General features: G+C 42.6%; 1 protein-coding gene across 2 annotated transcripts; it reads left to right on the top strand.

Annotated features, from left to right (window-relative positions):
- Window positions 1-1,479: 1,479 nt before the first annotated feature.
- Window positions 1,480-12,526, top strand: cbx7a (chromobox homolog 7a). Of its 2 annotated transcripts, none has more exons than XM_077618402.1 (6): window positions 1,480-1,772; window positions 6,697-6,740; window positions 6,882-6,947; window positions 7,052-7,118; window positions 9,132-9,429; window positions 10,867-12,526. In XM_077618402.1, exons 1-6 carry the CDS (start codon window positions 1,704-1,706, stop codon window positions 11,301-11,303), a joined length of 981 nt encoding a protein of 326 aa, XP_077474528.1. In that variant the 5' UTR covers window positions 1,480-1,703; the 3' UTR covers window positions 11,304-12,526. The 2 variants fall into 2 exon arrangements, with proteins under 2 accessions (XP_077474528.1, XP_077474527.1); XM_077618401.1 differs by lacking the exon at window positions 1,480-1,772 and adding an exon at window positions 4,404-4,448.

Here is a 12,526-nt window from a genome sequence, read left to right as displayed (position 1 = left end):
AATGTGGGAGGAAACTGATGGAGATGACCTGGATTTGAACCCAGGACCCCAAAGCTGTGAGGCCGACGCGCTAACCACTCGTGTCACTGGGCCCCCTATCAGATATGATATTTAATTGCAAATGTATTTTTACTACTGAGTTATTTATTTGTTATAACATAGCCACAGGTCACCATGAGACAAGTTTGATTTTACACTACTTTTTTTAGTAATGGATGATTATTATTTTTAAATGGTAGGTATTGACTGATTGAGCCACCCGATGATTGTATGTATTTTTTTAAACTAATTGGCTGGTATTGACAACATTAAATGCCCAATCCATTTGAAGTGTGAGGGTTAGCAGTGAATGAACTTTTACTTCCCCCAACTGAGAGGATGGCAGTGAATGTTCATTCGCTGCTACTCCACCCGCCTGAAATGGATTGGATGTCTACTAGCGATAATCCTATTTAAAGAGTTTTAATTTAGTTTTACTTCTTTGTTTTCACTAGCAACGGCACTGAAAGAATGAAAAAGTCATAATTTTGGGGGCCGGGTAGTATAAAAAATGGTATTGAGTATTTTTTAATGAAAGGTTTAGAGGGCTTATAGTACAGTGTGCCTTGTAAATAAATAAATACAGTTTTCTTGTAAAAAAATGATGGGTACATTTTATAGTCAAAGGTGCCTTATAGTCAGAAAATTACAGTAATGACATGCCTTGTCACACTGGTTAATGATTCAAATATTCATGAATTTATGGCTTGTTATATTAATATCGTTTTTCGTAATGGAATTGTAACATTATGAACCCAGAAATGAGTTATTTTCATTTCACTGAAACCTGAGAAAATGATCTCATCTCGTCTCATTTTCTGAACCATTTTATCTTCATTAGGGTCACGGGGGGTGCTGGAGCTTATCCCAGCTGACTCCGGGCCAGAGGCAGGGGACACCCTGAATCGGTGGCCAGCCGATTGCAGGGCACAAGGAGACGGATAACCATGCACACTCACACCCATACCAAGGGGCAATCTAGAGTGTCCAATCAGCCTACCATGCATGTTTTTGGAATGTGGCAGGAAACCGGAGTACCCAGAGGAAACCCACGCAGGCCATTTTTTTTACTGTATGTATATTTTCACAGCAATATTGCCCACAAATATCATTGTTAGAAATGATTTAACAGTACAAAAACTAAACCAATGTTTTTAATTTAGTATTTAATTTTTTTTTCTCTGTAATAGTTGTATACTAGAATATTGTACATTGATTCCCTTACTAAAGCATCAGTAATTGTTGTATATTTTCAGAAAAAGTCACTCCGAGGTTCCTAATATTCCTAATATGTACATTTCCAAACTTCTAAATTTCAGAGTGACCTTGTCCAAGTCCCGCTCATCCTTTTCTTTCTGCATCTTTTTTTCCTCCTCTCTGTCTCTTTCTCTCTCTGCACTCTGCTCGAATTTGCGTGCGCGGCCACGCATTTGGGGGCTCGGCCCTACGTAATACGGGAGCGCGCACGCGACTTAAAGCAACGCGTCGTCCCGTGTTGATATGTCGCAGATTTAAAAAGTGACAGAGGAGAACAGTTTGCGCTACCTGAATGGACTGACCGAGTTATTCGAAGTCCGAATATACATTTCCCCCCTTAGAACGTGCTTATTTTCAGTTTTCCCCCAATAATTTGGCCTGAACGAAACAGCGTGCTTGGAGCGGGGATGGAGCTGTCATCCATTGGAGACCAAGTGTTCGCAGTTGAGTCCATCACGAAGAAGCGAATACGAAAGGTGAGCTCTGACATTTTAATCCACTCAACTTACATAACTTATTTCCCGTGTGATTTTCTATCACAATGGAACGTGTGGTTCGCCCGTGAACGAGTGAAACGGCAAAACTAGGCCACTCACTTTTCATATACGAACTCTTTATTTTCATTCTTGGAATGGAACATACACGCAGTTTCATTTGTTTTTGGGAAGACATTATATTATTATTATATTTATTTTTATTCCTTGAAGTTGACCGTTGTTTCGCTCTTGTGCCGTGCAGTGATGCTGCAGCACGTTTGGAGGATTACACGCAGATGTAGTACACACTGCAAACTGAATTTCCCGAATACGGAATGAATAAAGGTTAATTTAAAAAATACAAGGGGTATGAATGTGTAGTCAGTTTGCAGCGTGCAAGGTGCCTGAACAAAAAAACTCGCCGTATATTATTTCCTTTCCATGGAACGCTTGTTTCGAATAATTCATGCGCACTTTTTTCAGAAGAAATTACAATATAGCTGACTTGCTGTTCATCTAAAGTTAACACTCTAATCGTAGTGCTCAGCAAGGCTCCGATTGTTCCACACTAGTGACGTAGATGTTGCGCAACAGCACGTTGTTTACATGTTTCCGTGGCCCCACCTATCAGAGCCCCGCACGGTGTGGGGTTCTGGAAGAGTCGCTTCGTGTGGTCGCACACCGTCAGGGAGAGAGAGAGAGGGAGAGAGAGAGGGAGGGGGGAGATAGAGAGATAGAGAGAGAGAGAGGGAGAGAGAGAGGAACTGGGCCGCTTATACTGACGTCATTCCTTTAGAAGAAAACCATTTGACAAGGAGGAAAATAGCCCCGCCTTTCACATACGCACACTTTAAAGTGACAGACATCAACACGCACTTAAGTACACTTTGTACTATTTTAAGAAAGATATTTTCTCCCTGATAAAAATAACAAAAACTATGTATCAACCAGGTCGATCCACCTGTGTGGAGTTTGCATGTTCTCCCTGGGCCTGCGTGGGTTTTCTGCGGGTACTCCGGTTTCCTCCCACATTGCAAAGAGAATGCATGGTAGGCTGATTGGACACTCTAAAATAGGTATGAGTGTGAGCGTGAATGGTTGTTTGTCTCCTTGTGCGCTGCGATGGGCTGGTCACCGATTCAGGGTGTCCCACACCTCTGGCCCGAAGTTAGCTGGGATAGGCGCCAGCACCCCCGCGACCCCAGTGAGGATAAAGCGGTTCAGAAAATGAAATGTGATGTATCATACTCTGCATAGCCTACCGTAGATACGAGAAGAATTCATAAAGATTTATATTTGATTTTTTTCTGTTGTTCAATTTTTTAAGAATTTTAATCACTCATCTCATCTCATTTTCTGAACCGCTTTATCCTCATTAGGGTGGCGAGGGGCGCTGGAGCCTATCCCAGCTGACTCCGGTCTCATAGCGTCTGGGATCCTGGGTTCAAATCCAGGTCGGTCCACCTGTGTGGAGTTTGCATGTTCTCCCTGGGCCTGCGGGGGTTTTCTGCGGGTACTCCGGTTTCCTCCCCCATTGCAAAGACATGCATGGTAGGCTGATTGGACACTCTAAATTGCCCCTAGGAATGAGTGTGCGCATGAATGTTTGTCCATCTCCTCATGCCCTGCGATCGGCTAGCCACCGATTCAGGGTGTCACCCGCCTCTGGCCCAAAGTCAGCTGGGATAGGCTCCAGCACCCCCCATGACTGTAGTGAGGATAAAGCGGTTCAGAAAATGAATGAATGAATGAATTATGCAAACTTAATACTATACACCTGTCTTAAAAGTCAAAACCATTGGTCACAAGAATTTAATTAGTAGATAAGTAGATATCTTTAAAGGAAAAAATAGTCTTGCTGTCTTGCTTCTGTTTCCCAAGGACAGTTTTGAGTTGCAGCAGTACTCAATGCATTTAACATAGGTGGCATGTCAGTTTAATTGAAATACAAAAGTGAGCAGTGTCATTATTGTTGTATATTTTTTCACCAAATAATAATCACCCAATAAAATGCATGCTAGGCTGGTTGAACACTCTAAATTGCCCCTAGGTGTGAGTGTGTGCGTGGATTGTTGTCTGTGTCCTTGTGCCTTGCAATTGGCTGGCCAACAATTCAGCATGTAGTTGCCTTGGATAGTATTTGAGTATTATGTTGTAGCATATCATTCAATCATTCATTTACCGTACCGCTTATCCTCACAAGGGTTGGAGGGGCTGCTGAAGCCTAACTCGGTCCACTATGGGCAGCAGGTGGGGGACATTTGCATTTTGGTATTAGACGTGCTCACTGTGTGGGGAGTTTGTATGTTTTCCATGTGCCTACTGCATTGGTTTTCTTGGGGGAGTCCAGTTTCTTTTACTGGTGTACTGGTATTGGAATAAATTGTGATGACTATACTATTCCATGTGCATTTTAGGTTAGTGGCAACCTGATGGTGTAGTGGTTCACTTGGCTGACTTTGGTGAAAGTATGTGTGTGATCTGATATATTTCCGCTCAGTAACGGTATGATTGTGAGTGGTTTTCTGTCTCTCTGTGTGCCCTATGGCTGACTGACGACCAATCTAGAGTGAAGTTTGCCTTTCGCCGAAGTCAGTTGGGATTGGCTCAACCCTTGCGAGGAGGCATGGTACAGATGATGACAGAATGAATTTTCAATTTCAGGTGTACCAGTGGGTGAGTGGTTAGCACGTCCACCTCACAGTTCTGAGATTGAGCATTCACTACTACATCCCCAAACCATATATGAAAGGCTGGTTGAACATAGTGCCCCCTAGGAATGAGCGTGAACATGAATGGTTGTCCGCCCTGTGATTGGCTGGCCAATAATTCTGGGTGTCCCCCGCCTGTTGCCTATACAGTGGTACCTCGAGATACGAGCTTAATCCGTTCCGGGACTGAGCTCGTATGACAAGTTACTCGTAACTCGAGGTAAAGTTTCCCATTGAAATGAATGGGAAACAATTTAATTCGTTCCAACTCTCTGAAAAAAACACCAGAAACAGGATATTGGATTGAAAAAAAATGTTTTATTTCTTATAATTCGCCATATATTGACAAAGTAATAAATAACGAGTGGTTTAATAGAAATAAAGTGTTTAATCTAACTAAAATTGGCCGGATTTCGCCGAGGGGAGAGGGGCTTCGTTTTTTTTTTTCCTCCACACAACGCCCTCGTAAACAGAACAAACACTCCACCCTCACGTTCGCTATCGATGGGCTGTTTGCTGTCGTACTATTCCCTTCAAAATATTCCGAAAATGATGCACACAAATGTCCTCACAATCGGAGAACGCACGACCACTTGCCAACGAGCAGCAAGCAGTCTTATCAGCGATCGCCCCGCTGCTCATCTTCTTCTTCTTCTTCTTTTTCACCTCAGGCGCCTGAGGATTACCCTCAGCAGCGCTAGGGCTGCCACTGGAACACGGATAAGTTCATCCAGGGAGTTGCCCAAGCCGCGATGGTAGCGTTCGGTCATTAAGGCCGGACAGCGGAGCCATAAGTGTTCAGACGACTCTGTTTCCTCGTCGCACAGGCGGCAGCGATCCGAGTCGGATTTCTCATGGGAGCTACAGGGGCGCTGGCTAGCGGCTCCTTTTAGCTTGTAGCATCTGTGTTCGCGTCCCATCGAACGGCGCCTATGATAGAGTTGCTACCGGGGATACTTTTGCGAGCACGAGTATACTTCATTACCCAGAAAGCCCTCTTTTCACCGCGCATGCGCGTTGTGCGTTTCCTGGTCTGAATAGCTCATCCGGTGCTCGTAAATATTGTTATACACGAAAGATATGCCAAAAAAAATGCCATGGCAACCTGGCTTGGTCGCATCACGAAACTTTGACCGCATCACGGGCGAATTATTCGATCGAAATTTCCCCCGTAAGACGAGCATTCCGTATGACGAACGGTCGTATGACGAGGTACCACTGTAGTTGGCTGGGGTAGGCTCCAGTACAACCTGCGCCCATTGTGAGGATAAACAATGAATGGATGAATATTTTGAATTGTATTGTAGGCATTACTCACGTGCAGTCGGGGCATAGAGCCATTTGGCAAACTATTGAGTGGAGATAGGGACATCTTGAGGGTGAGTACTACTATAGCAAATGGAATTGTAGGAAGCCAGAACGACTCCATCTAATGGCCTAAATGTAACAAGGCAATAATGAGAACAGATGTAAATTGTAGTTATCTAGAAAGTTACAATAATAGGCTATTTCTAAATGCAATGATAAAGCATATTTATTTATTTGCACTGTCAGGGACAATCACTGTACTCTTCCTCACAGACTAAGAGAATATTTCAGTCTAACATTTCTATAAATAAATTCAGCCACACCATTTTTTTTACAAGCCTGGTATGATAATAGGGCGGCCCGGCGGATGAGTGGGTAGCGCGTCGGCCTCACAGTGGGGGACCTGGGTTCAAATCCAGGTCGGTCCACCTGTGTGGAGTTTGCATGTTATCCCTGGGCCTGCGTGGGTTTTCTCCGGGTACTCTGGTTTCCTCCCACATTCCAAAGACATGCATGGTAGGCTGCTTGGACACTCTAAATTGCCCCTGGCTATCAGTGTGAGCGTGAATGGTTGTTTGTCTCCATGTGCCCTGCGATTGGCTGGCCACCAATTCAGGGTGTCCCCCGCCTCTGGCCTGAAGTCAGCTGGGATGGGCTCCAGCACCACCCGTGACCCTAAAGCGGTTCACAAAATTAGATGAGATGAGATATATTGTCATATCATTAAGCACTACCTTTAATACAAAACCAAGACAAACTTTAAAAACCCTGTTCATGCAAACAATAGACAGAAAAATGAAATTTTGAAAATTCTCTTTTTTGTTGGAATTTTCCAAACATGATTACTTACGACAACTGATTGATGACTCAACTGCTATTTTCTCTCTCTGGCTCTGTCTGTGCAGGGAAATGTGGAATACCTGCTGAAGTGGCAGGGATGGTCCCCAAAGTGAGTAATCACTGAGTCATCATCCAATGACATCATCCCTTTAATATACTCTCGCTTCCCGCTCGATGACTGACCTGCCCTTCCATACGACAAAAGACGGTCAGGATAAATGTTCATGTGTGCTTTTGTGACCATTGGCAGGTACAGCACTTGGGAGCCAGAAGACAACATTTTGGATCCTCGCCTGGTCCTGGCCTACGAGGAGAAGTGAGTGAAATTTGTTTTGCTTCAGGCCAGAGGAGTCACGCATTTTCTATTATTGTCATTCCTTTACTCATCTTTTTAATTTTGTGCTTTGATGGTGTTCTCAGTCAACAGAAGATCAGAGCACTGGCTTACCGCAAGAAAGGCCTGAGACCCCGAAGCCTCGTCCTGCGGGTAAAGTAGTGCATATTTTCTTACTTTCGTTTAAGTCGTCCTTGCCTGCACAATGAAAATAAATATTTGGATATTCATTCATTCATTTTCTGAACCGTTTATCCCCACCAGGGTCACGGGGGGTGCTGGAGCCCATCAAAGATGACTTTGGGCCACCCTGAATCGGTGGACAGCCGATCGATCACAAGACAAGAGGAGATGGGCAACTATTCACACTCATACCTCGTGGCAATATAGCGTCCAACCCGCCTACCACACATGTTTTTGGAATGTGGGAGGAAACTGGAGTACCTGGAGAAAACCCACGCAGGCTTGAGGTGAAAATGCAAACTCCACACAGCTGGACAGACCTGGATTCGAACCCAGGACCCCATCGCTGTTAGGCCGACGCGCTAAACACTCAGCCGATGGGCCGCCCACATTTGGATATTATACAATGATATACACCCAATTTATTTAAATTGTGAGGACTGGCTGTGATTTCAGTGCCATTGTTGGTGCTAGATAGATGAATTTACATGAGTCACTTGCTCCTCCTAGTCAAAATGAATTGGACGTCTAGTGTGGTCAATGGCAGCCAAAGTAAAGCACAAAAACTGAGTGTCCTGTGTGATGACATTCTTACATCGGCGAACAATATAGTTGATAAGGTGCCCTGTGTAATTTCAAAATGTCATAATTACAATGCTACTTGTTTGAAAAAATATGCTGGAAAAACACCAATAAATACTAATTAAAAGTCCCGTGTTAACTAAGTGTGCATTTGAGATAAACTTTACTTAAGCGGCGCGGCGGATGAGTGGTTAGTGCGTCGGCCTCACAGTTCTGGTGTCCTGGGTTTAAATCCAGGTCGATCCACCTTTGTGGAGTTTGCATGTTCTCGCATGGGTTTTTCTACGGGTACTCCGGTTTCCTCCCATATTCCAAAAACATGCATGTTAGGCGGGATGGACACTCTAAATTGCGCCTAAGTATAAGTGTGAGCGTGAATGGTTGTTTGTCTCCTCGTGCCCTGCGATTGGCTGCCCACCAAGCCGGGGTGTGCCCCGCCTTGTGGCCAAAGTCAGCTGGGATAGGCCCCAGCACCCCCCGCGACCCTAGCTAGGATAAAACGGTTCAGAAAATGAATGAACGAATGAATTTTACTTACTAAAATTAAACCTATCTAATTTAAAATCTGCTTGGTTAAAGATGCAGTCCCATTACTGAAGTGGTTTTCGTTGAGGAGCTCTGCTGATCATGAACGCACTACAATTTGAAAAGATGACATGGCGGTCTAAATCTAAATAGATGAAGCATCTACTAGCATCCAAGTGTGCTGGAAGCATCACAACGAAGTGAATTATGATTAAGTAGATAGGATAGACTGTAATTTCATAACTTGGGTTTAAAGTGTAGGTTCTTTTGATAATTCAGTCTTTATGTCCCGACAGATATAAAACTTTCCAACAATATTTTTGCGTCCATCTTTAAATGCATGCCTGAATCCATGATGCACATTTATGTGCTGTCTTGCTCTGTTGACCATATGCCATTGTAGTACCAACAATCGGCCTCAAGATGTCCCCATGGCCACTCATTGTAAGTAAATTGGTTTCCCCTAAAAATGTGTGAGTAATGCATGCCAGACAATTGAAAATAACAACCACATAGAACACAAATGAGCATTTGTTCCAATATTAACAATATTTAGGTAACCTAACATACAGCGCTATAATAAGTCTAAACTAGTAACAGTTATTGGTAGATAAATAGATATCTTTCTATTTGAGCAAAAATATTTATGTGATTGTGCTGCACTGTTTATATATATATATATATATATATATATATATATATATATATATATATATATATATATATATATATATATATATATATATATATATATATATATGATAATTTATGTTGTATACATTTAACATTGATATCCTGACATAAAATGGCCCATATCGTAATAGTAGATAGTTTTCTGTATTCTCCTATAATATCATGCTTGTCATTCTAATTTAGAACATCTTCGCTATGGACCTGCGGAGTGCCCACAAGGCCCCAGACAAACCTCCATCCAGGCTGCGTCTCTCGCTCACGCGTGCCATGAGTACAGATGTGGACCAAGGCGAGCGGGGAGGAGTCTACGGGCGCCTAGCGAGGAGAAGGAACCAACAGCTGGCATCTAAGCGGAGGTCAAGTGTCCGCTCAAATAGGGTCGTCAAGGGGAAGAAGATGGAGGAATGGGAAGACACCAGCGAAGAAAAGAAGCATGAGTCAAAAAGCACCACAATGAAGCAACAGGAAGACAGTTTACATGGTTTGTTTGTCTGTTTATTAGTGATGGACATGTGAACTTTGATCTCTCTGTAATCAGGAAGCAAGGCGAGTTAAATATGTATTGCACATAGGGGGATTGCAATATACTGACATGATCATATAGCACAGACAATCAATATACCATTATACAAAGACAGTGGCGGTCCGTGCATTTTCTAGTAGCGCCTTCAGCTATCGGAATCAATCCAACCCTCAAAAACTATTTTATGGCTATAAAACCTCTACTGCAGCTACAGCTGCGACAAAAATCATCAATAATAACCTCATACAATTGAAATATTATTTAGGAATATAGCCATATTTTACTCACCAAATATCATTTTTACCTGTACACAATATCCATCCTCCTTTCTTTCCTCCTTCTTTTCTATCGCCATCGAAGCTAATCCTGAAAGTCGAGCCTGTCCTGTCGTATTTCTGGCATATGTTTTTATTCGATTCAGTGCTGAAAATGTTCGTTCCCGGTTGCGACAGGCTGCTTGCTTTGGAGTTGTCTGACCTTTCTTAATGATGTCCAGCTTTTTTTTCTTGAAAAGTCCGTCTTGAAAATGGCTTTGACAGTAAATCTGAAAACAAATCAATTTCTTCTCCTCCTTCAGCCATTGCGGGTTGACAAAACCGCTATTAAATCAACACAACAATATATTTGCTTGTGCAGCTCGCTCCAGATACAGTTTGGTAGCTCTGGCTAGTCCACTCTATCACTAGCCAATCATAGTTGGTGAAAGTGATGACGTATCCCTACGCCTGCGTGAAGGCAATGCCGTATCCCTATGCCTGCGAGAAGGCCTTGGTGTCACCAAATCGAATTCTGATTGGTTAAAGCAACAGTCTTATCGACGCTTGTTTAATGCAGCAGAGCCTGCAGAACTGATTGTGAAGGCCTTGAAGCAGATTTCTGTCCCTGGCAACAAATAATGGCTGAAATGTGATTGGTTAAATGCTTCAATATGAAAACACACTGGAAGCAGTGCAACCAGGGTGAAAAGCAATGAAAGGAAGCTAACAGACAATTTGGAATTATTTAATAAGTATTCATGGACAAAATATAATTAACACCAGTCTGTGATTCAGATATTTCTTAGGCCAGCAGAGAAGGCCTTGAAGGCCCTGACGGCACACCACTGTACAAAGATGTCACTGTTTAATGAAGGAACTAACAGGCTGGTACCAACATTTGCCACCAGAGTAAATGTCTAACTCATTCATTCATCCTCGGAAGCGTTGCGGGGGTTGCTGGAGCCTAACCCAACTGACTTCGGGCGAAAGGCAGACTAATTTTGTCTAAGAGGATGTCTACCGGCATCGATGGGATTAAAACATAAGCATTCAATGCCATATTGTGATATATTTAGTGTAAAATGTTTGAGAACCACTGATCTAATATAAAACTGAAAATGCACTTCATGTCTTTCAGGTCATTTTGAGTGCAGCTCGCCACCCGTACTGGAGCGACAAAACTTAGAAATGGATGTGGAGGAGAACAGCAACAAGAGCTGGCCACAAAATCGACATTGTTCAACAATTGTATGTGAGAAATCAAATGACAGTGCCTCAGCGCTTGAAAATGGTGAAGCGGATGCAGTTATCGAACGCAACAGGTCAGAGGGTGACACGGGTGAGGAAGAAGTTCAGTCGGGACCTGAGAGTCCTGACGCCCCACTGACAAACAACACGACAACAACAACAACAACAACAACAGGAGAAGCGATGGTCGACAAGATGACTCAATCAGAACATCCCGGGAAGGTGATAATGACTGAGGTGACCATCAATTCACTGACGGTGACATTTAAAGAGGCCGCTGTGGCAGAAGGCTTCTTTAAACACTCCCAGACCATTCAACAACAATAACCTGCCTCGCCTCTCATTTTTTAAACATAGATAGTCATGTGCACAACATGATTACAATGGCACACTCCTGCTGAGAAGACACAATCGCCTTCGAATTAAAAATTAAAATCAGTGAGCATTTTTAGTGTTGAACCAATACAGGACGAAAATTGTCATCGGCGAGTACTAAGAAATAACATGCCGATACTGAACGATAAGTACTGGTACCTCAACAACCAGTTTCCAACTATTTTGGTCGCCCTACCCAAGATGGCTGCCAGCTACGCGCTCCGCCATTAAAAAGGTAGTGTTTGTCGCCTTCCCAAGATGATAACGCTTAATTATATGGTGTCCAGTCATCTTTCTGCTGTAAATTTAAGGGAATAGCACTATCAATGGCAGATAAGTTAAGGGGTGCCTGACCAAGCAACGATAGCAATTACTTCACAGTCAAGTTAGTATGTTAAATGATTTTTTTCTTATAAGTTTTCCAAAAAGATTTTCAGTATCAGCATCGGTCAATACACACTGTCGGAAACAGTATCGAGATCTGAAATATGGTCTCGATGCAACACTAGTGAGTTTTATTTCGGCGGTTATTTAGTTCGGAATATCAAAACTTGCAAACAGACTCTTATTTCAGCTACATTAGATTTTTTATATCGAGGTTCTTGTGTTATGAGTTTTAAATAGTCAGGTAGTGAGACACAGGTCAAACAAACTTACTTCAATGCAGCTAGTTTGAAATAAAAAGTCCTCAGTGCTTTCCAGCAAGACATCATGCTCCGCTACTGTATGTTTTTTTTAGGAACCGCATTCCATCAGACACTCTTACAAACATTTTTGGCCAAGACATTGCCTACCTGCTCTGAGTTTATTTCTGTCTCAACAGAAATAAAACAAAGAAGTAGTGACTGCTGCTCATATAAAAGATGAAGGATGATAAAAAAAGTAGTACTGTTGTGTTTGCTTTGTTTGTTCGTTTAAGTACTATAAATGCTACTTGGTTCTATTTTTGTATTACCAGTTGATAGTCCATTCTTTACACAACTAGCCTTTGTGCTTTTCAAAGAGATATCATTTTACACTGCTTCCGTTATGTTTTATACAACAGCAGAGCGCTTTTGTTATTTATTGCATGACAAGTGTCTAAGATAGACTAATTGTATGTGTCGAATCATGTCTTCTCCTTTGGGAATTTTTTTTATTCTGAATGCATTTCCAATAAATATGAAGTAAGATGA

This window comes from Stigmatopora argus, chromosome 14 (genome assembly GCF_051989625.1).
Source record: "Stigmatopora argus isolate UIUO_Sarg chromosome 14, RoL_Sarg_1.0, whole genome shotgun sequence".
Classification (NCBI taxonomy): Eukaryota; Metazoa; Chordata; class Actinopteri; order Syngnathiformes; family Syngnathidae; genus Stigmatopora; species Stigmatopora argus.
This window is presented reverse-complemented; position numbering and strand designations above follow the sequence as displayed.